The 26,118-nt window shown below is 38.7% G+C and overlaps 1 protein-coding gene across 1 annotated transcript; it reads left to right on the top strand.

Moving 5' to 3' along the window:
* LOC133443913 (adhesion G protein-coupled receptor E2-like) lies at positions 1-22,712 on the top strand. Its single transcript, XM_061721263.1, has 17 exons — positions 1-291; positions 5,967-6,053; positions 6,413-6,562; positions 6,647-6,781; positions 8,917-9,060; positions 9,531-9,574; positions 9,827-9,937; positions 10,141-10,294; positions 10,413-10,532; positions 10,614-10,807; positions 11,086-11,250; positions 11,862-12,056; positions 14,255-14,472; positions 14,659-14,817; positions 15,437-15,605; positions 15,768-15,869; positions 20,230-22,712. Exons 1-17 carry the CDS (start codon positions 261-263, stop codon positions 20,269-20,271), a joined length of 2,220 nt encoding a protein of 739 aa, XP_061577247.1. The 5' UTR covers positions 1-260; the 3' UTR covers positions 20,272-22,712.
* Positions 22,713-26,118: the final 3,406 nt, after the last annotated feature.

The raw sequence follows: 26,118 nt of genomic DNA, 5'->3' as shown, positions 1-26,118 counted from the left end.
GTGGTGAGGGTTCACTGCTCGTTAGATACCTTTTACTGAGAGGAATAAGCTTAATAAGGATCTGTTTTTTGTTTTTCCTCTTTAATACCTTCAATGGATTTCTATGGACCTTAGACAACAAATACACCCCAAAATTCTTTGTTAAACTTTCTTTTTGTAAGAGGACCTATTCTTTTCATTTGAGTCACATTCATGTTGTAGTTCTTTTATTTCTGAAGAAATTTTCCGTGTTTTTTTTTTCTTTTCCATTTGCTTTCAACATGGGATTCGGGAAGGAGCTACTTATTCCCGGTAAGTTGATCAATAAAAGCACAGGTCGTACTGTATATGTGCCTTGATCCTTGTTACCTGAGTGAATGGCTATCTGAGGGAGAAAGATAGAAACCAAAACCACAGGAATGTGGAAAGTTTAGAAATGTCTCATGTAAAGTGTTTTTTTCATTTTGGGCCCAATATTTAAATATATAGTTTAAAGCTGTTGAAATAATTTAAGGTTAATCTAAAAAGTTAAAACGTTGAGGCTGAACTAAAAACATCAAAACGTGTGAATTTAAAAGTGGAAAAAGTGCCAAATTCAGAAATTTTGACAGCAACTCACGTGGTTAGTCCTGTCAGACAGAGAGGACTGGCCTGACGCTGTAGTTCCTGTGATGATTGTGGACTTGAAACCTCTGTGACCAAGCTGTTCCATCACTCCTGTCCTGTCAGTTACTCAGCAGCTCTTCGTCCAGGGTTAAACGAGTGCAGAGCCTGAAGAAGCTGACCAGACAGATGTGCAGTGCTGCATGTGCAAAATAACCCAACTTAAACAAATGATGGTATAATGTATTAAAGGCAGGTTTTAAATACTTATTCTTGTAAAATATTAGCCATGGTGGTGTATTTAAATTCATCTTTACTCAAATCTCCCACATTATGCCGTTAAAAGAACATATTAACTGTTTAGAAGAGTTCAACTGAAAATGTAAATCATCAGCTAAAAAAAATCATCTGGTACACTCCCATAAGTGCATCCTGGAATAGTGATTTTTACTTTTAATTAGCATTTTAGTTTACTGCAGGCAACATGAAACCATATTTCTTTTCTGTCAAGGCAACTTCATTTGACAAGTATACGTGGATTTTTGGACTTAAGCAATGAAACACCCGATATTTTGTCACATCCTTCCTCGAGGTGACCCCGAAAACATGCAACAGTCAGTCAGTAGTTGCGTTTTTTATTTTCAAATTCTTCACAGATTGCAGGCGTTACATTTCGATGCTTATTCCTCAGCCAGGTCTTTGTAACAGTTGTTTATTATAAATTGATTCATTTATTTCAAAGACTTTGTAGTCTTTCTTCTTTCATCCTACACCCAGCAACACACATATGAGTGATTAGGGGAAATGTGGGGTTCAGTGTTTTGTCCACACGTCAGCAGCTGCACTGAGGAGAACAAACGTCTCCACCCCCCACCGCCCTCGGCTGTAGGGCGGTTATTCCTCAATAACTGTATCAGTTATTGAGGAATATCAGATCTTTAAGCAGTGACATTTGAGGGATCATGAATGACGGCTGCTAGTTTTTATGATCATTCCCTTCCTATTTATTTGCTGAAATCCTTCCAGGAGTCATTGTTTTATATTATTCCTTAGAGAAGCTGTATGCAAATATTTCTTTTACAAACATTTACATTTCCTTTGAGTGTCAAAGGGTCGGCCTTTCATAAATTTTCGATTTTACACTTTCATGAAGAATTCCTTCCCTTTTTTGACTTAGCTTATTATTAGCTAACAAATTGCCCCATTATAATCTTTGTTTTAACATGTAGCAGGGTTGCAATACAGGAATAGATGCACCACAACAATTATATCCTCACCTTGTGATATTCCGTCTTCTCCAAGTCTGCGTAAAAACCACAACATATGTCTGATAATGTCGATACATGAACTAACGGCATTTATTGATTCCATCACACCTCGGTTCCTCTTTCAAAGTTGCACCATGAGCGTTGGCTGGCTTGGCGGTGGAAAAAATAGCATTTTCAGCATGTCACAACTGCATGTTGTAATGTTGTGGTTTCAGCTTTAATGTAGGGCACTAAAGACAGTAAGATATTCCTTGATTCAAACAGTACCAGCAGTGGATATTGTATTGTATTGTATGCTTCAGGAAAACATTTCCAATATGTACCGCAGCAGTCTGCTGGATCTCATAGGGAATACCCTGCGTAGTGGTCACTCGTTCACAGCAACAGCAGTCCTCCATGTTATCGTACTTGTGCTTCCCAAAACCAGGAACTGGCTACAAAGGCTGTTGGCGAACTACGAATCACATTGCCTTTACGATGGAGTATCGTGTACACAGTGGTGTAAAGTAACGAAGTACAAGTACTTCGTTATTGTACTTAAGTAAGATTTTTGAGAATTTGTACTTTTATTGATACTTTCATTTTTCTGTACTTTTACTTTTACTTCGTTACATTTTCAAGGAAAAAATCGTACTTTTAATCCGCTATATTTAAAATTGGACACGTCGTTACTCGCTACAAATTAAAAAACAGCACAGCGGGGGCTGATTTATGGTTCCGCGTTAAATCGACGCAGAGCCTCGCCGTAGGGTAGGGCCCTGCGTTGGTGTAACGCGGAACCATAAATCAGCCTTTAGCGGCAGCCGACGCGTGTCCATGCGCACCATTCTTTGATTCCACCCCTTCTAAGGTGGTTTTGGCATTTAAAAGTTCAAAAGTCTCATCCTTTATCAGCTGGGGTTGCTTACCTGTGGACCTGTCAGCGGGGCCAATGGGGTACAGCAGCAGTGATGAGCAAAGGGAGAAATTAAAATGGGGTAATGGAAACAAACGCTAAAGGGGTCAGAATAATATCACCATTATTTAGAGTTGTAAGCAAATTCTTGGATTCTTCATTTCTTTGCAATCCTTTTGAAAATAATTTTGTACTTTTTACTTTTGTACTTAAGTACATTTTACACCATGTACTTTTGGTACTTTATTATATTTAAGTTGAGGTACTTTTATACTTTTACTTAAGTAATGTTCTTAATGGGTACTTTTTAGTTTTACTTAGTAATTTTCAAGCAGAAAATTTGTACTTTTACCTAAGTACAACATTTTTGTACTTTTTCCACCTCTGTGTGTACAGATGAATGGAGGAGACTGGATGTACTATGTGTACAGTTTTAAAATTGGTCTTTGTCAAGACAACTTTGCTAATAAATAATTGATAATAGTCTGGATAAATAATAAACTGTTAATAGAGTTACACCAAAACCAATAGGCAAAGAGGTGGAGCATTTCGCTTACAAATAAATCAACACATGTTTTTGCACCACGAACACAGGAACTCCACTCATGGTTCAAAGATTGTACTTTAGTTCTTTCATGAATGTGACTTTTGAGCCGCATGTTCCGGTTTTCTGACACCAGTGCATTCCTTGAATAAAGCTGAGGTTGAACTCCCTGTGACTTTTTTGTTTAACCATATTGAATTTTCATTTACACTGCCGACTTCATGCGATCTTCAGAGTGTGCAGTCAAGCTGTCATTACCGCATCGTTACAATATCACTGTGGCAAAACACCCGTGCGTCACTACTTGATATGCCTGTTACGTTGATAATATCTGTTTACAGATACTCAGACAGACACGTAACATTATTGCACTTCTCTGCACTTCCTTGGTAGTCCCTGGTAGCATCAGACTTAGCTGTGATGACAAACAGGATTCAGAAGAAGTAAGCATAAAAATGTCCCGTAAAAACTGCGTCTAATCTGAATCTATTAGTCGGGTTAACTTCTCAGAGTGAATGAGACAAGCTCCCGTGTTTGCATAAAGGAAACAGTGCACCGAGGGATAAGCTTTGTTGGCTTTCAAGACCTTTAAAAGAGAGACAGAAAGAGAGAAATAGAGCAGAGACACATAATGAAGGCAGTGTATTCAACTTACTGGTGAATGAAGTCTGTGAGCTGAGCATGAAGTTACTCTGAATATATTCGGGCCTTGTTTCTGTCCACAGATATTCCATCATATAATCAGACTCAGTCCCGCTGTTTGTCACACTCGCTGCCACTGTCGAACCCTGTCTGGTCTTGCCTGAGGCATTAATGTGGGGCTCGTCACTCAGCAACAAAAGGCACATTGTGGTCGGAGGAGGGAAACACAGTGAACTTGGGAATGTTGAAGAGCATGTGTACGGCTTGCTGCTCTCTCCAGCTTCACTCGTTCCTCAGTCATAACAATGCGATTGAGTCGCCTCAGTTTTGATGTGTAATTCCCTCCTGACATGTTGAGGGTGTGTTGTGTTTGGAGTTCAAGATATACATGGTGACAAAATCGCACTATTTTTTCATTCCACATGCCTAGCCGGTGTTAAAGCATGGCGGCGTTGGTTAACCAACTCTAAACACTGACGACAGCTGAGGTAGATGGTAGAAAATTCTTCATGATGAAAGTCAATATGAATAGAGGCAATCTGTTCTCCTCTTGACTCGTTTGTGCAGTGTAGTTTATATTCCCAACATTTAAAAAATGTCAGTATGATTCAGTCAAAATACCACAAGGACACAATACAAGAGCTTCATTTTCAGCCAAGTCTGTGCAACTCTTCATGTCTGCTTCTGTTCACATGCAGCTTTATGTGAAGCTGGGCGGCGATAAAGAGGGGCAATGAAGATTTCTCTACTCTGATCTAGGCTTTCCTATGTCACAGCCTTGTGAAAAGCTACATGACTTATTCAAGGACAGATTGTCAGGACAGAGACTCCTTCTTTGTGCATTGCTGTCCTGTTTGTAATCGGGCCTTGAATTGGATACACTTCTGAGCAGGCAGCAGAGGGGACTACTCTCTGGTGTGTGTGTGTGTGTGTGTGTGTGTGTGTGTGTGTGTGTGTGTGTGTGTGTGTGTGTGTGTGTGTGTGTGTGTGTGTGTGTGTGTGTGTGTGTGTGTGTGTGTGTGTGTGTGTGTGTGTGTGTGTGTGTGTTAGGGATCATTAATATGCTGGTGCTCGTAACGGCAATACTCTGATGTTGTCTGGCTAGAACAGAGACCCCGATGCAGCTCCACAGTACCTCTGCCTGGTCAATTTAAATAACTTATGGAAGAGATCTTCCTTAGCACAGCAGGTAAAATGAAATTTCTCCTTGAAAAGGAGAAACATGGATCTTTGAACTGTTTCAGTCTTGATTCATTTTAAATTATGCTATCTTTGAAGCCAACTGTAAAGGAAGTTGTTGATTTATATTAACATTTTGATACAAGACATGAATAATGGCATAGTTATGATAGGGGCCACTTACAAATAAGTTGTCCAATAAAGGTGCATAGTACATGGGTTCTTGAGCAGATCAGTCCCTTGCAGGACAAGTTTAAAGTGTACAAATCAATATACAAATAAATTGCTGTGGTCATAGCACCTACAACCATCTTCTATGTGGGGTGGGTGCGGTCAGCACTGTATAAACACTGCCATATAAGTAAATACAATAACAGTTAAAAAGGAAAAACAATCAATGAAACATAATCGACCTCTGTGATATTAAAATAATTTCTCTGCTGCGTGACACAAAGAGTTTGACGAAGCCACGAACTGCAGCCTTTCAAAATGATTGTACTATTTAAATATGGCTCTTAAAACCTTTTCTGGCTCACTATGTCATTAGAGTAAATTGCAAGGCTATTACTATATATACCATATTAGTTATGAATAAATGTCCATATAAATCAATTGTACAACCACTCTTCTGACTTTCCAGATGTATTTTGATCTCTCTCCAAAATCACGAATCAATAATCACATTCTTTGTTCAGTCATATCATGTAAAAGAAAGTTGCTCTTCTCCCTGTTAGATTGTAAATGGGTGAATTTGAATTTCTACAAATTTCTCTGCTTTATTGTGGATTTGTCTTTGTAATATTTAGAAGAATTTATTACAGATAAAAATAATTGGTCTTTTACTTTCTCTCCACAGGGTTTATGTGTTTACTGTGGATATACGTCTCTGCCTCTCCTCCATGTGGACCTGGCCAACAACGTACTGCCAAAGGCAAATGTGTTGGTAAATCTCCCATTATTAATCCCTTTCACTTTCTTTCTACACTTTCTGGTTTCTACCTGCCAATTCTAATAACTTTCAGACACAAATTATGTTATTTGTCATCATGGTGCGCTGGTTACTGGAATTTACAAAGAAAAGTAGACTTACTGATGACATTACCCTTCATTTAATCCATCCATCCATCCATCCATCCATCCATCCATCCATCCATCCATCCATCCATCCATCCATCCATCCATCCATCCATGGATGCAGAGCTTCAAAGTGCAAAGAGCAGATTAATCCACACAGTCAATATAATGTTGTACTATTTATTTATATTTATGGCTGTTTGCATTGAATCATGTATGTGTGCACAGATGATAATGAATGTGACGAGACCCCTGGTATCTGTGGGGACAACGCAGACTGCTTCAACACGAATGGCAGCTACTACTGTCAGTGTCATCGTGGGTACATAAATATTGGTGGGAAGGTTAACTTTACAGGCACTGATGGGACGTGCACGGGTGAGTGTTTATGTACATGTGGGTGTGTGTGATTATTGACTCTAAAGTCGCTCATAACACAAGTTTCTTTTTATCTTCTGTCAGATATCAATGAATGTTTTGAATATGAGAACATCTGCGGTTCTGTTGCTACATGCAAAAATATGATTGGAACGTACAACTGCACCTGTCTGTCCGGATATATCAGGACAAATAACAGCAGACATAATGGATGTGAAGGTGAGAGGTGTTTTATGTTTAGGTCTGTTCTTTCAGTCCAAGTTGAGGGGGGTGATGTTCTGAGAAAAGTGGCAGGAAAGTTGTGAGGAAGCTAAAGTAATTAGTGGACCAACTTCTAAATTTTTAAAGGAGCTTGAGGCTGGATTTATGTAAAAATTTGTATACGTTTTAAGTTTTCTAGTAATAATGTCAGATGAAGCGTTCCAAACCAAAAAGAATGATTCCTCTACTGTATCTCTCCTTTGCCTTGAGCAGGCTGTGTGCTGCAAAATGTGCTGCAATTCCGGGCGGGAATTTCCCGCGCTGGGTGGCGGATGTGACGTCACATGACGCTGCATGCAGGTTCTCCCCGTTCTCCCGTGCCGGCTTCACTGTTGGCTGCAGTACCCCCAACGGCCGTCGTGGTGAAGGGTGGCGCTAGAGAGTCTCATTTCTTAAAAGGAGCCTCAAGCTCCTTTAAGTTGAATATAACTGCTTTTTTCATTTCTTGGCGTACCGACAGAGAGAAGCACACTTTCCTGATAAGAGACATAAGACATGCAGTACTTTACAGATAGGAAGTAAAAATTAAGGTTTACTTAGAGTCAGAGAAAAACAGAAATAAACATTCAAAATTTGTCTAATAAGTGAAAATGTGTTGTCAACCGTTAAACCAAACAAGAATGATTAAAACAATCACCAAGTCGATTAAATTAGCTCTCAAAATCAAGAGACTGAGGAGTTTTCTACCCTGAGAGGTGAGAGCTAATGAACTATTTCAGTCACTGTCAAGCTGTTTACTAAGTTACCAAACGGTGTAGTTTTGCAGCTGATGCTTTCGTGGTGGGAGCACCACTCGCAAAATATGCTGCTACAGTCTCAGTGTGATGTCTCAGCATGATGGTGGGGGAGGGAGAGAGACAGCCCTGATACGATGAACTGTGGCACACCTCAGCCCTGCATCACCTCGACTCTGTTCAAAATCAACACACTTACACTCCAGTGTAACCTTGGCAACGTGTGCAGAGTCACATTTCAACTTCTCTTTTCATAAAAGGAAGCTTTTCTTCCTAACGCTTTAAAAAATAATTTTTCTGCAAATTCAAGCAAATTTTAGAGTTTCTTTTAAATTTAATTTACTTTTCTCTGACTTTAAGCATTCACACTTTTCTCTGCTGTTGATGAAGATCTCTAAGTATTTTAACCAGCATGCCATTCAGACTCAGATTTAACAGATTTTCCTTTCAATGCATAAGTATTCAAAACATTTAGACACACTTTGAGCTTGAGACATCACAACATGGAGTTTAATGACTTGAGATTGCTTTGAAAAATACTGAGGCATAGTTTAACAATAACATAAATTGAAAGATTTAAATAATCTGGCCGATTAATCTCTATTATACAGAAAAATGCCTCTGAAAGCTACTGGCCTCCCAGACCAGACCAAGTAAGGCTGCAGCAGCAAACCCCCTGAAGCCAGTGAAGCATTTTATTGATAATTGTGGCAGAGAAAAGAGAGACAATGTCTGTGTGTGTGTTTTTTATTTTCTAAAACACAAACTGTCACAAATACCTGGAATTACTCTGTATTTACATGAGGAACCAGGCAGCGTGTCTCTGTGGTTAGCACTGCTACCTCACAGCGGAGAGAACATTCAAACTTCACACTTTCTGTGTCAGAAAGCATGTTCTTTCCGTGTCTGTGTGGGTTGTCTGACTCTGAAACCTCCCACAGCCCAGTGTGCATTTTTTGTGTATGTTTTACCTTTGCGTGACCCTGTGGTTGATTGGCAACCTGTTCCAGTTTATCCTGTATCCATTCTGTTGACAGCTGGGGGAGTCCCAAGCCCACCACAACCCCAAATAGGCTAAAGAGGGTGTAATAAAATGATTGACTTGATAATAAACACTACTGTGTTGAGACCATGGTCAGTTATTACGCAGAGAATAGGTCACATACGATTGAATTAAAGTCATATTTCACCAAATCAATTCTTCCTGAACTAAATATTTTGTCTTCGTTATACAACACCATCAATCCAGTTCCTCCCATCAACTACCGTACTTCCTTTCTCAGTGCAATAGCAAACAGCTTTTGCTCAGATCTTTTAACTCAGTTATCCCTCATGCTCCTGTTTTGTATCCTCATGCAGATATAAATGAGTGCACGAAAGCTGAAACTGACGGGGAGAACATTTGTGGAGAAAAAGGCACTTGTAAGAACATTAATGGGAGTTATTGGTGCGTGTGCCCTCAAGGTTATACCAATTATGGCAACAAAAGGACCCCATGCTCAGGTAAATGTAGACTTTAACATACTATGTCCTGTAAATTATACATGTCTAAGATTTTCTCCTAATTTCAGTCCCAGATATGTTAACAGTCTTTTCATACACTTTGGTGCATATATGTCATTATTATAGTATCAGTTGTCACTACATTTAATAATAAACTTTCAGACAAAACCTGTATCTTGTAACAGAAGAAAAAAAAAGTAATATATAATTTCCTCACAAAGTAGCATTGTTTGTCTTGTGGTGTGACTTTCTCTTATCTTTTGGGCCTCAGTTCCTTTTTTTCCTACAAACTTTTGTCACCACCTTTACTCTACTTTCTGTGCTGAAGAGCCCACTTCTAGATACTTTGTGGTGCATCACATGATAACGCTCATGGATTTCTCTTCACGGCTTCGTTACGATCATTTTGTCAGTCCTCTCTGCTTGTAAGACATGAAGATAACGTGAATGTTTGGCTTTGTTTCATCCAGAGCTCGACTGTGCCAGCTTCAGTGCCGACAGCAGGCCTGCAGCGGTGAGTCTGAAAGCAAACTTGTTGTTGTGACTTTTCCAAATAGTGACAATTTAATGAGCTGTTATACAGGAAATTAAGCGTACGGAAAGCAATAAACAAACAAAATAAATGTAATGTTTAATATCCAGTATCATAATTTTAAATAATTTTCTGCGTCCACTAGGCCAGCCTATGGCCATTTAGAGTAGAGTTTACGTGCATTTTAGTCATCAGGAAGTCGAACTGTTTATTCTGTCTGTCCTTGTTTCCCAGTCGCTCGGAGGCCTGCTGGATATATTGTCCCTGATGAGAAACAGCTGTTTGGCTCTGTCCAACCCAGCCACTTCTACAGAAGGGAAGGCTGATGGAGACGCGTTACTTGAGGTAAGCAAAAGATACAAACCTCAAACACGCACAGTCTAGAGCCCACATCCAAATCATACTTTTCTAGCACAACTTTTTCTTACAAAAATCTATTAAAACATTCGCTCGAGTCTTTTAAGCCCTTAAACTTGGTCTGTGATTTAGAAAAAGTAAAACTGCTCATATTGAACTCTCAATCTTCCCCCCTTGTCCATCTCGCATAGAAACTTTTCACCGCAACTGTGTCGATCCTGTCCCCTGGACCTCTGAACAGCAGTGACAGTGTGAGCGGGCTGCTGGGTACGGTGGAGGACTCTATTTTACTGATTGGTCCTCAACTCAAAGCCAACGCAACCAAGATGGATACCACAGAGACAGGTACAATGTTTGTATCCATGAAATCTGCAGTGACTTATACTTGAAAGCTGTTAACAGCTTTTTCCTTTCTTTGATGATGACGAAAAACTGAAATTATTTTGTGCATTTGCTTTAACAGAGGCACGAATTGCTGTTGAAAGAGGAAGGAGCCGACCAACTGGACCGATCCATCTGACCAATGACTATGCTACTCTCAGTACTGACTGGGATACAGCGGCTGGGATGGGACCATACCCTGGTACAGTCCTCTTTAGTTTCAATACATTTCAATAAATGCTGTGCATCTATGAAATAGTCTTACTCTGAGTCTGCTCTGCAGGTTTTGCTATGGCTGCATTGTTGAGCTACAAGAACCTTGAGGGATCCGTGAACAGATCTTTTGAGAGACTCAAAGAACATGAGAAGGACGGTGCGTCCTTCCAGGTCTTCTCCAAAGTTGTGTCTGTTGTGGTATCCAACCCGTCCACTCAGAAACTGAGCGACTCGGTCAACATCACCTTCAGACATTTGAAGGTAATCCCTCCTGTGCCACAGTCGTCTCACTGTGGTCCTACTTTAACCAGTGTGCCACTTCTCTTCAGCGTCACTATGAATGTCTATATGAATCCTGGATAGAATTATGACGCTGTATATTCAGGCGTAAACTACAAAGCCCTCTCCTTACTCCTGCTAGGTCTAATTTCTCACACAATGTCTCGGAGACATAAGACCTGTCTTTCAGATCCAGAAAAAGTTATACATCAGACATAAACACTTTGTCTTTGAGGTATTGACTGTGGTTTGTCTTTTAGGAAAAGAAGGACCCCAAGGTGAGCTTCATCTGTGCATACTGGAATGAACGAGGGGTTTGGTCCACAGATGGTTGCAATCAGCAACAGTCTAATGACACACACACAGTGTGTTCATGCAACCATCTGAGCAGCTTTGCCGTGCTGATGGCACTTTACCCCATGGAGGTAAGTAACAGATCCACACACCTAAATAGACCCCCCCTATAACCGATCTGTTAGTAAGACATTTAAAACAAAAATATAGATATTTCGAGTTTCACCACATATGGCAGTGACTAGAACATTGACCAGAGAATTACTGCCTCCTTGGAGCAATTATGGAAATTATTTAGGTTTTGCAGACGTAGTGAAAAAGCCTAAATAATGTTTGGACCTGTTGCTACTAACGCCGTCTATTTGTGTGGCAGAGAGCTTTTTTTAGAGCCCAAACGTCCCCAGAGCCATGCATGTCTGTGGCAGAGGGGGGAGTGTACCGTACGTCCAAATGGAAAAAAGATCCCCAGCCCCTCTGGGTGTTTCGGTTTTCTTGAGCGAGACACAGTATCCCTATATCAACACTGATATGTGTGCTATAACAGGAAGTGCTTTATGGGTCCCTGTGAATGTGTTAATGAGAAGCACAATATAAACAACCATGTTTATACCAGATTTAAAAGCTCTGTGTCAGTGTGGACCACGTCCCATTTTCCCTCCCAGCTACGTCCTGGTGCACCCTGAACAGCATTTAACATGTACAGAACAGATTTTTGCAGAACTCAACATCTCCTCTTTTCCAGCACACCTTTGGACTTCAGGTAGTGACCAAGATTGGACTGATCATCTCCCTGGTGTTTCTGGTACTAAGCATCCTGACGTTTAAGTTTTGCCGTTCCATACAAGGAACCCGCACCACCATCCACCTGCACCTTTGCATCTGCCTCTTCATGGCTGACCTCGTCTTCCTGACTGGGATTTCTCAGATTAACCCCGAGGTAAGCAAAGCAAAAACAAACTGTGACTGAAGGTAGGTGCTCTGGACTGCTGGAGTCTCAACTGTATGGGCTCAAATTAATGCCATAAGTATTTTGTATCTGTAAATAAACTTTGTACTTGTAGAAATATTTTGTGCGTGTGCAAAAAATATTTGTACTTGCAAAAAATATTTGTACTTGTAAAAATATTTTGTGCATGTGAAAAAAATATTTGTACTTGCAAAAAATATTTGTACTTGCAAAACATATTTGTACTTCTAGATACAAAGCTACAAACTTTTTACAAAGCTACAAAGTTTTTACAAAGCTAAAAACCTTTTTTACAAAGCTACAAACTTTTTTTTACAATGTTACAAACTTTTTTTTACAAAAGCTACAAACTTTTTTTCAAAAGCTACAAACTTTTTTTACAACTACGAGTTTTGGCAGTGTTTTGACGTGCCAAAACTGAGAGCCAATCAGCGATCTTTGGCACGGGTTTCAAAGCGTTTCTGGATAGCCAATCAGATCATTGCATCGCCTACTGACGTCTTCGCCATATTGGATGTGGCAAGACTGGGCTGCAAACTAATACAAGTAAATTTTCATAAAGCACCTTTCTACAAAGAAATTTACGTTTTACGTCTCATTTATTCATTCACACACGCACTAATATACTTGGGAAACAGTTAGACACCAAATATAATATATTTCAATCAAAGTACAAAGTTTATTTACAGATACAAAATACTTATGGCATTAATTTGAGCCCCTACAACTGATCTCAAATAAGAAAGTGAATATATATTTAGAACTATGACTAGTGCTCATTTTGGGGTTACATTCCCAAATTATATAGCTGGACTTGGATCGAATTATCAGCCTTAATTTAGTAGCTGCTGGTTCAGAGCAACTTCTTGAGCCAAAAGGGGAGTGAAAGGTAGAGCTGCGCTGTATGCGGCATCAGCCTGTAAATCGTCTGACGTCTCATTAAGCTTGTAGTCAAACCACAGTCAGTTGCAATTTATACGTTTCAGGGTGATCTCTTAGTGGAAATGCTGCACAGTGTGACAGTAACTTCAAAGGCACAAATGAGCTTTTAGCGATCCATTCTCACGACAAAATTACAGAGTCAGAAGCCCTAGGTTAGTTTTCCACACATGTGGCTCCTTAACTATCATTTTCCATTATGCAGGGGCCTTCTCTGCAGCTGCATCTGTTGACCCGTCTACACTGGAAACTCCCACACCACGCCAACTTTAAAAACAGAGAGCAAATGCTGCACACATCATTTTAGCATGCTAACTTACTCACAAGTGTAAGAGAGGATCGACAGAGTATGAGGGAGAGATTTGTAAACATTGAAAACATGCCTACTGTAACCACACTTTACTACAGCCATTTCTTTATTTCTATTCATTCAGTCTTTCGTTGTACCTTCAGATGCTTCTTGGTTAGTTTTTTTCTTTGTTTGTTTCAAAAAAGGGCTTTAAGTAAGCACCAGGGCACGTCATTCATGTTATCTGCAGCCACTGCATGTGGTGAGGTGGTGTAACTTACAATTTGCGCTGCCAGACGTCACCACATGTTACACACTGGGCATTTAACCTGTCATTACTTCATTTTACATTACCCATGTTACAAAGCACAATCTTCTTCATAATATTATGCTGAATATTTTTAGTACAGTTTAAGCCAACGTTAAAAGGCCATAGTAGAAAAATAATGTGTTTTTTTCCCGGTTTGGGGAGAAAAAAGAGAAATGAAAGAAAGTGAAAACAAGAATGGAGAAGTTTGTTTGTAATTAAAAATGCCAATTATCAGTTATAATATCTGTTACCTTCAGATTCAGGGAAATTGTATTTTAGCTAAGAACTTTTGTGTTATATAGGCCTATTGCTTTATATACGAATGACTATGTATGTTAAAAATCTTGCTCCCTTGAGCACAATTGACCCATAAATACAAATGACCTGCTTCAGATAAAGGTTAGGATATTAGGATGAACAAAATTGCCTTGTTGTGTGACTAACTACTATAATAATAATAATAATAATAATAATAATAATAATAATAATAATAATAATAATAATAATAATAATAATAATAATAATAATAATAATAATAATAATAATAAAGTATTGCCTTCATTAGTATCTCTAGCCACTACTCCATCTTCCTTGACCTGCTACATCTCCACATGTCTTTTTATTTTATAGGGTGGCTGCAGGTTTGTTGCAGCGTTGCTCCATTTCTTCTTTTTGGCCGTGTTTGCCTGGATGCTGTTAGAAGGGGTGCAGCTCTACCGCATGGTTGTCCTGGTGTTCAATGCCACAATTCGGCCCCTCTACCTTTATCTCACCGGTTATGGAACACCTCTCGCTATCGTCATTGTATCAGCCATCATCCGACCAAAGGGATACGGCACTGACCAGCAGTAAGTGTGTAAAGAAAAGAACCATTTAGTGGAAATTGCTTCTTGTTTGTCATACGGGGAAAAAAAGTATATTTTTGTCCTTGCATCCTTGGTTGTGTTTGTGTTATAGTACTGACATCAGTGCATTACACATACTGTTATCTATGATGTAAAAAACTCCCTGCGTTTCCTTCCTCCTCAACATAGCTGCTGGCTTTCCCTGAACGACGGTCTCATCTGGAGCTTCTTTGGACCTGTGTGCGTCATCATCGTCCTGAATGTCTTTTTCTTCATCATTACCGTTTGGAAACTGGCCCAGAAGTTCACCAGCCTTAACCCGGACCTCTCCAAGCTGCACAAAATTAAGTCAGTGCGCATGCTAATGAATGTGTACATGTCTGGGCGTTGCTCTTATAATGTGCTAGGTCATCTAAATTCCCGACAGTGCAAAAAAAGCAACAAGATTAAAAGTATGTCAGGTTAATAGAGGAGGTTTGTGGTTAAAAATGCTTTCAGGGAAATTATGTTAATTGTGTAAAAGAAAAAGGTTACTTTGGATTTTGTGAGGAGAAAGATTTGGTATCCCACATTTAAGATGTTCTTGTTTAATGAAAGGATTAGTAGATAAACTGTTCATAATCTAGAAAGAGCCACTCTCTAATTCGAATGAGCCAAATTATAAAGCTAAGTTCTGTTAATAGAATAAAATCTACAAAGTGCAATGTGATAGAGACTTTTCAAAATAGTGTCTTCTTACTTTTTTTTCCTCTTTACCTCACCTTTGCTTTTCTTTGGCAAGCTTCATGCAGGCAGTACACTCATGCAAAACAAAAAAGCAGCTGAAAGAGCTCTGAGCCTTTCCCTCTTTCTTTTTAATTTCCTATCTGTCTTTCGGGGTTTTCCGGACCCAAAAGAAGCCTCTAGATCAATTTATGCTATTCTTCATCTGTTTTCTGTTTCTGTTTTTCCTCCCTTTCACTTGCAGAGCATTCACAGTCACCGCCATAGCCCAGCTGTGCATACTGGGTCTGATGTGGGTGTTTGGAGCGTTCTTGTTTGGCGAGGGCTCGATAGTGGTGGCATATATTTTTACTATCCTCAACAGCCTGCAGGGTGCCCTGGTCTTCATCATGCACTGCCTGCTGTCTAAACAGGTAGGAACTGGAAGGTTTCTGTGTTCAAAGGATGAGGCTAAGCAAAAAGATTATAACAGAGCATTACTTTTTACTAATTACAAAAAATATAAAAAGAGAACAAAGTACAGTAATGGCAAACAGCATCCAATGATGTTCCTGACGCTCTGCTGCCCTCTGCAGGTGAGAGATGAGTATGCACACTTCCTCTCCTGTATCTGCACACCACAGAAGAAAAGATACTCAGACTTCAGTAGCACCAATCCCTCCAGCAGCCAGTCACAAGTAAGTTTTATTTTCTGCCTTTACTGCAAGCCCACATGGAAAAAACCAAGTATATTTACACGATCACAACAATTTGGTTCACTTGGTTAAATCGTTCTTTTTCTTAATTGTTTTTTTTTTTACTTTCTTATGGATGCTTTTTGCATGTTTACACATCAAAGCTTAAATCCAATATTGTAATGGAACAGTGTTACATAAATAATTTTACTATACTTGATTTACTTTGTGCTTCTTTGAACTTATTCAGTGGATTTTTTGTATGCAGTTCCGTATTTCTATTCAATATTACTCATCTAGGGGTCCAGTCTTTCAAAGGATCATCACATAAGGGTGACGTGATGATTTATGGGAGAGGAAAACACAACGCAAACTTATATCACAGTGACTGAAAAGAAAAGGCTCTGAAATAGCCACGCAAAACTCAAAATCAAAAATAAATTTCGTTTGTGCTCCTTTAGGTTTTAAGATATCACGTTATATTTCAAAGGCCATTCTAAGATCACGCAGCCCCCGGACTTTGTCCAAAATTAACCAAAATGGTGTAGTTTGTTTGTGCTGCGTTAGTGCTGGTTTGTGCAGAAAAAAATTCCGTTTGTGCTGCTTTAGTTTTGAAGATATAACGAGTTAATTATGACACGATGACGTCACGCAGCCCCCGACTTTGTCCATAATTGATTATGAAAAAATTATTGACAGCGCATCTATTGGGGAGCGCTGCCTGTATGCTAAAGTCCGCGGAGACGCTGTCTTACTCGTTGAGAGTGATTATCTGTGGTGTTTTGAAACAAACGATCTGTGGAAAAAAAACGAAATCACTGAGAGGCTAAGTGAGGGAGCATGGTAGGCTACTGCCGACTCGCTACACAGACGACAAGCCCCCTGCTATCCAACTGTGTCCGTATTTATTTTCCTCCAACGCCGAACAACCAGTCAAAAGCAAGGTAAGGCAAGATATTCACTCTCAGTTTGTAGATATTTCAAGCGGTCAACAAAAAATGACACTCCCTACTCACCCCGTCTCCATGCAGCCGCCGCGGTGAACAGGTGAATTATATGCCCATTCATTCAATTCAGTCACCCCGCGTGTAGACATCAAGAAAGTGGGGGAGCTGCATGACGTCATCGTGTCATAATAAACCGGTTATAGACCCCTTTCCGTGTTTGTAAACAAGTATGACGTAGGCAAGCTGCGCGCGCATTGTTGCGGCAGAAAGACGGAGTTCATGACAGTTTACACCAGCCGATTGATGGAAAAAGATCGTGGAAATTACGTTATTAAACTAACTTTGGCGGATGGAAAGCAACTTCCTTCCCGGAGGAAGATATCACAAAGTGGCCCGATGTCCAATGGCCGGATATTCATCTGTATTTGGTTGAGAAACCTAGTGTTTACTGAGGAGAAGCTGCGACACTGTCAGCAGCTGTCACAGCTGGAGTTTGTAAAGAATTATGACAACTGAATGTATTTTATACACTAGACATTTTAAGTTATTTTATTATTTCATATTTATTTAATTTATCTTATTATTTTTGTTAATTTACTGTGTCCCCTTTGTTTCTTAATGAGTTTCATTAAGCATTGCCTTTGAATGAAAGCCATGTCATGTGTACCTTTGTCTGTGCTGGCTGAATGAAGTTGATAGTTATTTAAAAAAAATAAAAATTAAAAATTATATGAGCTTTATTGTCCATCCTGCATCTCATATTATCACCATTAATTTACAGAAACCTATTCCCACTAATATGATAAAAAGAAAAACATTAAAAGGCATATAATGCAAAATACTGTTTTTTAAAACTTAGTTCATTATTTTTAGGTAAATTCATTATTTTTATTTGAGGGTTTGTGGGGATTAATATATCTATAATATACCTGAGTTTGATATACAACACATATAGTGAATATATGTATATTTGTGCAGCATATTTACAGCTGTAGAAGTTGGATGTTTGTAGCTTTAAAAAGAGAAAATAATTAATACATTTACACAATCAGTGAGAGAAAACAAATAACTCCGGTAGTTTATTAGCAAAACTTTAATAGTCAAGTAAATCATTAATGGCTGATATTCAATTCATAGTCACAGCTCCAAATCACTGATGAGAAAATAAAAAAATGTCAAGACTTGATGTTATTATTCAGAACCCTTATTTCTAGGATTTTTTCGGAACAACACTTTTACTAAGGTTGGTGAGACTAGCACACACAATAACAATATCATCATTATTCCTCTGGGAATTGCAAAAAATGTATGTTCCTCAGGATTTCGATTTGTACACCCGTACACAAAACAGCTGGTGGGCATGTTGTTCTTCTATAACGTTACTGCAACTCCAAAAACGCAATTTAAGAAACAAATCTTCCCTCGCTCCATTCAAACTCATACAACTTCTACCGCTCTTCTGCCGCAACAATGCGCGCGCATCCTGTGATGACGTAGGCTGGAAAGGGGTCTATAGTGGTAGTAGTAGTAGTAGTAGTAGTAGTAGTAGTAGTAGTAGTAGTGTTTATTTCGAATATGAATCATATAAAAAAAGAAAGAAATAAGACAATCGTCTTAACATGAGACGTAACAAAGTACATATTCGAAAGGGAGTGAGAAGAAGTAAAACTTATAAACTCTCACGCCCTCTCCTTAAATATGACTAGCTAACACATGCGAACATAACATTATGCAAACATAATATTGCCTATACACAATAATTACACACACACACACACACACACACACACACACACACACACACACACACACACACACACACACACACACACACACACACACACACACACACACACACACACACACACACACTAGTACCTACATACATGTATACATAGGGACACATTCTGCATATAGGACAAAAGGAGAAAAACTACCAAACAATAAAAACATTGTAGCAACATAAGCTACGGAATAGTGTAATAAAATAAGGATAAAAATAAATAAATTAAATAAATAAATAAATTAAATAAAATAAACTCTGTATCATTGCACCCAAGCATTTTTGCTCATCCCTGTACCTCTGAAAAATAATATCTTTGTATTTTATTTTAAACGGTTTAATATTTGGACATTGCTTTAATTCCATTGAAAACTTGTTCCATAGCCTCACCCCGCTGACTGAAACACAAAAACCTTTCCTGTTTGTGCGTATTAATGTGACATTAAAATTACTTTTGCCCCTTAAACCATACCTTCCCTCATGAATACTAAATAATTTCTGTATATTTGTTGGTAACAGATCATTTTTTGCTTTGAACATTATTTGCGCTGTTTGATAGCCCACAATATCCATAAATTTGAGTATTTTGGACTTCGGGAATAATGGGTTTGTGTGTTCCTTGTAGTCAGCATTGTGGATTATTCTTATTGCTCTTTTTTTGCATAATGGTTAATGGCTGTAGAGATGTTTTGTAATTGTTGCCCCAGATTTCTGCACAGTATTGAAAATATGGTGAGACCAGGGAACAATTAAGAGTGTGGAGTGATTTCTGATCCAAGACCTTTTTAACTTTATTTATAATGGCAATGGTTCTTGATACTTTACTTGATACTGATATCTTCAAAACCAAAGCAGCACAAACGGAATTTCTTTCTGCACAAACCAGCACTAACGCAGCACAAACAAACTAGACCATTTTGGTTAATTTTGGACAAAGTCGGGGGGCTGCGTGAACTTAGAATGACCTTTGAAATATAACGTGATATCTTAAAAACTAAAGCAGCACAAACGAAATTTCTTTCTGCACAAACCAGCACCAACGCAGCACAAACGATTGAGAATATTTTCACTGAGTTTTGCGTGAGGTGGGGGGTGAACTTCAGGTTCTGAAATCTCGGAGTCAAAGCCGAGAAGGAAAGTCATCAGCTATGCTCTTAGATGAATTATTTTTGTTTCAATCTCACAAGGATTTTAGGGCCTTTTCTAAACTATTATGAATACAGAATACAAATAAATGAATATCTGAATTAGGGATTAATCACAAGTGGAAAACATTCACGGTAGTTACCAGTATTCACAGCTCATCAAATAAACCCCACGACCAGAAATCACAATGCCCAGACGAGTTTTAAAATGCTCAACAGTTACATCTCACCATCTACAAGCCAGAGTTAGCATGTTAAATATTAAAGTTCATGAAGGGTTTTATCGAAACTGGGTCATGCAACAGGTCTTGACAGTAAGTACACGAGCAAATCTTGTAGACGTGGGACAAAAATATTCCAACATAATGGGAGAGCATGACAATTTCAAACAGAAAACCAGTGGTTAAAGTTATTGGTCATTATTGTGTTGATTATTGGATAATTTTCTCTTGCTCTGGTGTCTCATGTTGTGCTTTGTGTCTCTTCAGGGTTCTCGGAGTGGGCAGCACACAGGAGAGTCACAAATATGAAGAACCTTTTACACTCCTTCACAGACTATTATAGCTTTAGTCTTTTAAGGCTAAATGTTTGACACACTTCTTTCAAGTCTTTCTCTTTGTCGCCCATATGCCAGTTTAAACTCTTTACATTTATTGCCAAATCAGTACCTTTTCAATCTGTCACTTTGGACAAACCTAAAGGTGGTGTAAGATTTGTTGTTCTGGAAAGACTGTATAAAATAGATGGACATGGCCATATTGACAGTGTTTGTTGGCTCCCTCTTCTCAGTGTATTAATGTGAACATTAACAATTAAGTCAGTAATTACCCATCAAAGGTATATTTTACTGAGGTTGCAAATCAAGTGAAAAGTGGAATCATTTTCCTGCAGACTTCTGTGGAAAATATTTTTTGCAGGGACAGAGGGGGCTTCATGCAGGTCATTAGAAGGTGCATTTAAGGCTTTTCCGCTGTGGTTTAACTGATGTGTGAAGCTGCATCCATCTTTTTATACAGTCTGTTAGATAAGGGCATATATTTATATAAAATGCACAAAACTATACCTATGCTTCTGAGCATATTCATGTTCCTTTAAGGAGTGTTTTACCTCTTCATGGTTCTGCAGTTGATGAAAGTGAAACATCTTTTGATACTGTTTGCAAGTAGCTATCATCATCATGATTGCTGCACAGACAATTACCCAGTGTTGGTAAACCTTTCCACAGTCTATGTTAAGGGGACCATTATTTAAGCGCAACATCCACGTTTGCATCCAGTTAGGTAAATCGTGTTATTTGCCACTTAATTGGACTTCAGGTCTTAAGGTGTGATACTTACCTCAGTATGTGGGTGACTGCTCGTCTTCTACAGCACGACCTGTAGATCACGATGTACGTGTACTCAAAAATAATTAAATTGACAAGATGAAGCCAATTGTTAAATGTATTTTATTAAGGAGCTTTTTAGGTGAAAGTGAAGCTACTCGAGTAGCTCATTGGTTTATCAAGTACATATCACAATCTTAATAAGCTGTATTCCTTTCAGAGTGATTAAAAGTGAGATTTGTATACATATATTTATTTCAAAGTGCAGACAATAGATGTATTCATCCATATGATCATGAAAACATGGTTTGCCTGCATATTATACAAGTTATAAATGTAAAAAATAAGGGTGGGTAAAGCGTGGAGACACTTAACATCTTATTTGTTTTAATGAACTGTATTTAACAGTAAGCTGTAATGGGATATACATAATTGACTGTTGGTGCAAATTAGCCATCTAGTGCCTGTCCGTTTCCTGGACGTCCCTTATGAGCTTGTTTTTCGCTTTCGAGTTCAAACAAAATAAGTGGGTTTTTTTAATCACTTGTGGCTACCCTTGTAGGATCCATCGAAGTTTTCAGATGAGCTGCACTTTTTTTTTGTCACTCTTGAATTAAAGGATTATATTATTTTTCTTGCAACAGTAAGCCAAGTAATGAAATCCAGGGAAAAGTGACTTCTTGCCATTAAAAAGAACAGACTTGTCCTTCTGATACGCCTGCAGCTTCCTGCAATGAAGCAGTGTTGTGATTATAGCTGTTTGTGTGTGCCTGCAAAAAAAAAAAAAAAAATACTGTAAAGATGAAGCTGCATCCCTGAAACGACAGCCTTTACAGTGGGATTTGTCTTTTATTGCACTTTTCCTTTGTAAAACAGGACCTATCAACTCCCACAGTGTAGAAATTAAGAAGATGTGAGGAGCTGCCTCACTTTCAGAACATATGGTTTACGTGTAAGACAAAATAAAAAATAACATTTTCTTACCAAGTAAGAAAACAACAGAAGTTTTGAGTTGACAGGTTTTGTTTTTCTGTCTTAGTTGACAGGTATATTCCTGATTAAAATCACCTGGGAGTTGGTTTTAACAACTAAATTATTCTTTTGTTTTTACAGCAAATGTAGCTACACTTTCTTTTTATTGTCATCAAAACCTTTTCTTCATGCATTGAAAAAATGTAATTTTATGTGAAAGTTGAAGTTTTTAATGCATTTTCTTGTGAATGTAAGAAGCCTTGTTGTTAGAATATATTATTACCATATTTACTTACGTTTTTTATTGTATTTCCCTTGTTGTACGCTATTTGATACTTTGGTACTTTTCTTTACAAAATATTGACCACAAAACTTTATTAAAGTGTCCACTTCTTCTGAAAAAAACACAACCTTCTTTACATGTGTTGATTATTATCAGTCCCCATCTATCCACATATGGAGACTCAACATTATCATGTTAACTCTCCAACTTAGTTCTGCATCAAATACATACATTGAAAAATGATGAAAGACCTCTTACAGCATCATAGCTGTCAGGCTCGGCTGTATTTCTTTGGAAGACAGCTTAGACGGCATCATATTTGTGACACATGAAATACCAGAAAACTTAATTGCATTGTTGTAGGTGACAACAATAGCCTACTTAACAGGGATTTCTTTTTATCAGCGCTGATGAAGTCACGTCAAGATGTGTTGATATATTTTACTAGGTTTTAGACACAATCAGACTATCAGAACATATTCATCTCTTTATTTTGAGCTCCAACCACATGAAAAGTTATCTTTATTGCATCCAATGAACAGACACCCCTCTGGTCATCCTGCGCTGCCTTACATTCCCCGATGTAAAACCTTTAAAGACTTTATCAGATAAAAAAATCACTTAGCACTGTTGGCTGCTTCTGTGCATATACCTCAGTGAATGTGGCGTCACAGGAAAACCACTTGAGGTCAAGAACAACTTGTTGCTGTGCTTCTGGTTAAAAATAGAGCGTGTGAAAGAAGAGGAAGAAGAAAGGTGCTCAAACTGATGGACGCAGACACAACATGGTGCATTTAAAATCCCATCATATATTATGAATAGAATAGATAGAGTTGCCTTTATTATCATTGTATAGGTAATTATACAACAAAATTGGTGGATGTATATAAAAAACAATAAAGTGCAAAAAACATTAAAAACAATGTAGGCACAATGATTTTCTAAGCTTTCCTCATCACTCCCTGCAGGGCTTTCCTGTCTGCAGTGTTGCCACCAGCGTACCACACTATGATGCAGTACACCAGCACATCGAGCATAAAGTCATCGGCAGTTTGACCTCCAGAATATTTTACCAAAGCAATCTGTGGAAACTGAGCCTCTGTTGAGCCTTCTTGACGACTGCTGAAGTGTTGGTGGTCCACTTTAGGTCATTAGCAATGTGCACCCCAAGGAACTTGAAAGAGGTGTCAATCCAGTCACCAGTGATCTTAAATTGAGTATATCCTCTCTGCCTTCTGAAATCCATTACCTCCTCCCGGAATTCTGTTTCATCGCCTTCAGTATTGAGACTCCCCCATGTTCTGTTATCTCCAAATTTGACGATGGTGAAAGAGGGGTTTGAGGAAATGCAAACAATACGATAATAAGGGGCTCAGCACACAGCCCTGAGGAGGAGCTGTGCTGATTGTGAAAGAGAATATAGTTAGCCGCACGCTACTGCCTAGAGCATCTATATCTTATATTATATATTATATTATATGTATAACATATCAAATATATATCCTTATTAGAACAGTTCTCATGGACGTGAAATCTACCTGTGGATACCAAAGTCATTGTTTGTACTAGGCTGTAAATGTTTACTTTTCCTGAAATTACGGAAACTCTCAGTTGAACTTGAAGCGCATGAAGCAGCTGTAGTGAAGCAGATGGATATTTTGTAAAATATTGGTACTTTTTTGTTCTATTGCATTCTGTCATTTGGTATTGTATTTTATAATGATCTTCTTTTTTAAATTCCTTTTATCCTGGCACCCTAGGGCCACCATAAAAAGCCTTCATTTATATCCCATTTCTGGACACATGCATGAGAGTGCAGTTACAGATAAACGGTGGATTTTCACACGTTCACATGCAGTGTCTGCTTTCGTTTAGCCAATGTTTTCCAAAAGATGCTGAAGCAATATAAAATCAGCATCTTTTTGTGTTTGCATGTGTGTATGATTTCTGTGTCTTCCTATGTCTGTTAATTTGTCTCCATAAGTCTGGCTTTCTGTCTCCTTAATCTGAAAAAACAAAGTCAAGAGGATGCTTAGGAAAGCCAAGACACAGAGAGATGGTGCACAACCAAAAGCCACATCAGCAAGCTTTTCTCTCGCTGTCAACAAACTGAATGCAATGCGACTAACTCATGGAAACTCTATTGCGTCGGACCATTACATGCAACAGGAACTCAAAACTTAATATCACTGATCATATCACATTTATGAAGATGGCTTCCAGGATGTGCTAGATGTTGTTTTTATACACAGGCAGTAACCATGACCACAGAGATCCTATCTCTTTCTAGGAATTGCAAGCAAGCTGATGACTTGAAAAATCTTTCCAGTCCATGTTTCACAACCTTTCGGTTATTAGGGCCCGAGCACTGACAGTGCGAAGGCCCTATTGTATCTGTAGGAATTGTTTTCCTCGTTCTCATTTTTATTTTTATTTTTCCGACGAAATAAGGCCTTTTTGCCCCCTTAAGCGTGCCCCAAAAGTCACCAAATTTTGCACGCAAGCCAGGCCTGGCAAAAAATTGTATATTTAATGGTTTGCATTAATGGGCGTGGCAAAATGCCAGCGCCCCCTATAACATTTCGTGCCTCAAGCCCCACAATACGGTTTGATGTACATGCACGAAAATCGGGACCCACCTGTATCATGTCGCAACTTAAAGAAAAGTTTCTTGGCGCCATGGCCGAAACCGAACAGGAAGTCGGCCATTTTGAATTAATCATGTCATTTTGGCGCAATTTATGCCATTCCTTCGGCAGTTAATACGGCCCAAACCGTAACGTGCACCCAGGTGTGTTATACATCAAAATGTGCGTCTCCATCCTGCGACGAGGTGTCATCGGACTCGGTTTTGAGTCCTTGAACAAAATTGGTGCAAATTAGCCCCGCCCCTTCTTCTGATTGGTCGCTATTTGATAGCCCCTATTTTCAGCCATAACTTTTGAATGGTTTGACATAGAGAGTCGTGGGTGGTGTCATCTAAATGTCCAGGCCAGAAGAATCTACATGCAAGTCATACAAGCGCTTCCACTGCAACACGCCTGAAAGTACACAAGGGTGCGAGGGCCCGTTCATCGCTGCTTGCAGCTTTAATTGTATTTTTTTTCATAATCATTTTTCATTTTCTCCTGTTCAAATCCAATTACTCGGGTCGCGGTGGGGTGGTGCTGATCTCCGCAATTTGAAGCCTTGTATAATAATTGAAAAAAAAGATTACTACTTCACGGATTTCACCTATCACGGGTTCTTTTTGGAATGTAACCCCCGCGAAAAACGTGGGATTACTGTACGTGGGATACATCTAAGAATCAACTGCAACATGGCAGTCAGAAGAAGTGTGTTTACACGAGGGATCAGCTGATTTGATTGAATTTATTTATTTAAAACAGGGATAATGCACAAAAAAAAACATTAATCTTGTAAAACAAGAAGAGATGCTTTGAGCCAGGTTATAGCAACAATTGCTAATTTCCGCCTGTAGTCCCTGGGCAGGTAAAGTGCTAAGCAGATACAATATTAAGATTAATTGAAATAAGACATAATAACCATAATATTTAAAAATTTGACAGAATGCACTAATAAATAAAAGCACGGAAACAAGAGTGCCAAATCATAAAGTGCACAATAGAGACCAACAGCACATACACTCTCTCTCACTCTCATCACACATTCAAACACATACACATACAATACACAGATAACAATCATCCTCATCCTCAACCACACTCATAACCAGACACACACACTCACATAATACTCAACAATGTGCGCAAACCTGCTTACTTAGTAACCAGCGCT

The sequence above is a fragment of the Cololabis saira genome, chromosome 1 (assembly GCF_033807715.1).
Source record: "Cololabis saira isolate AMF1-May2022 chromosome 1, fColSai1.1, whole genome shotgun sequence".
In the NCBI taxonomy this organism is placed as follows: Eukaryota; Metazoa; Chordata; class Actinopteri; order Beloniformes; family Belonidae; genus Cololabis; species Cololabis saira.
The sequence above is the reverse complement of the archived record's forward strand: the minus strand, read 5'-3'. Positions and strand labels throughout refer to the sequence as shown.

Excerpts from the sequence above, each read along its gene's own strand:
- LOC133443913 (XM_061721263.1), top strand. The coding sequence starts at position 261 with ATGGGATTCGGGAAGGAGCTACTTATTCCCG. Across the intron at positions 292-5,966 it reads GAAGGAGCTACTTATTCCCG|GGTTTATGTGTTTACTGTGG; the intron begins GTAAGTTGATCA and ends TTCTCTCCACAG. Across the intron at positions 9,061-9,530 it reads CAAAAGGACCCCATGCTCAG|AGCTCGACTGTGCCAGCTTC; the intron begins GTAAATGTAGAC and ends TGTTTCATCCAG.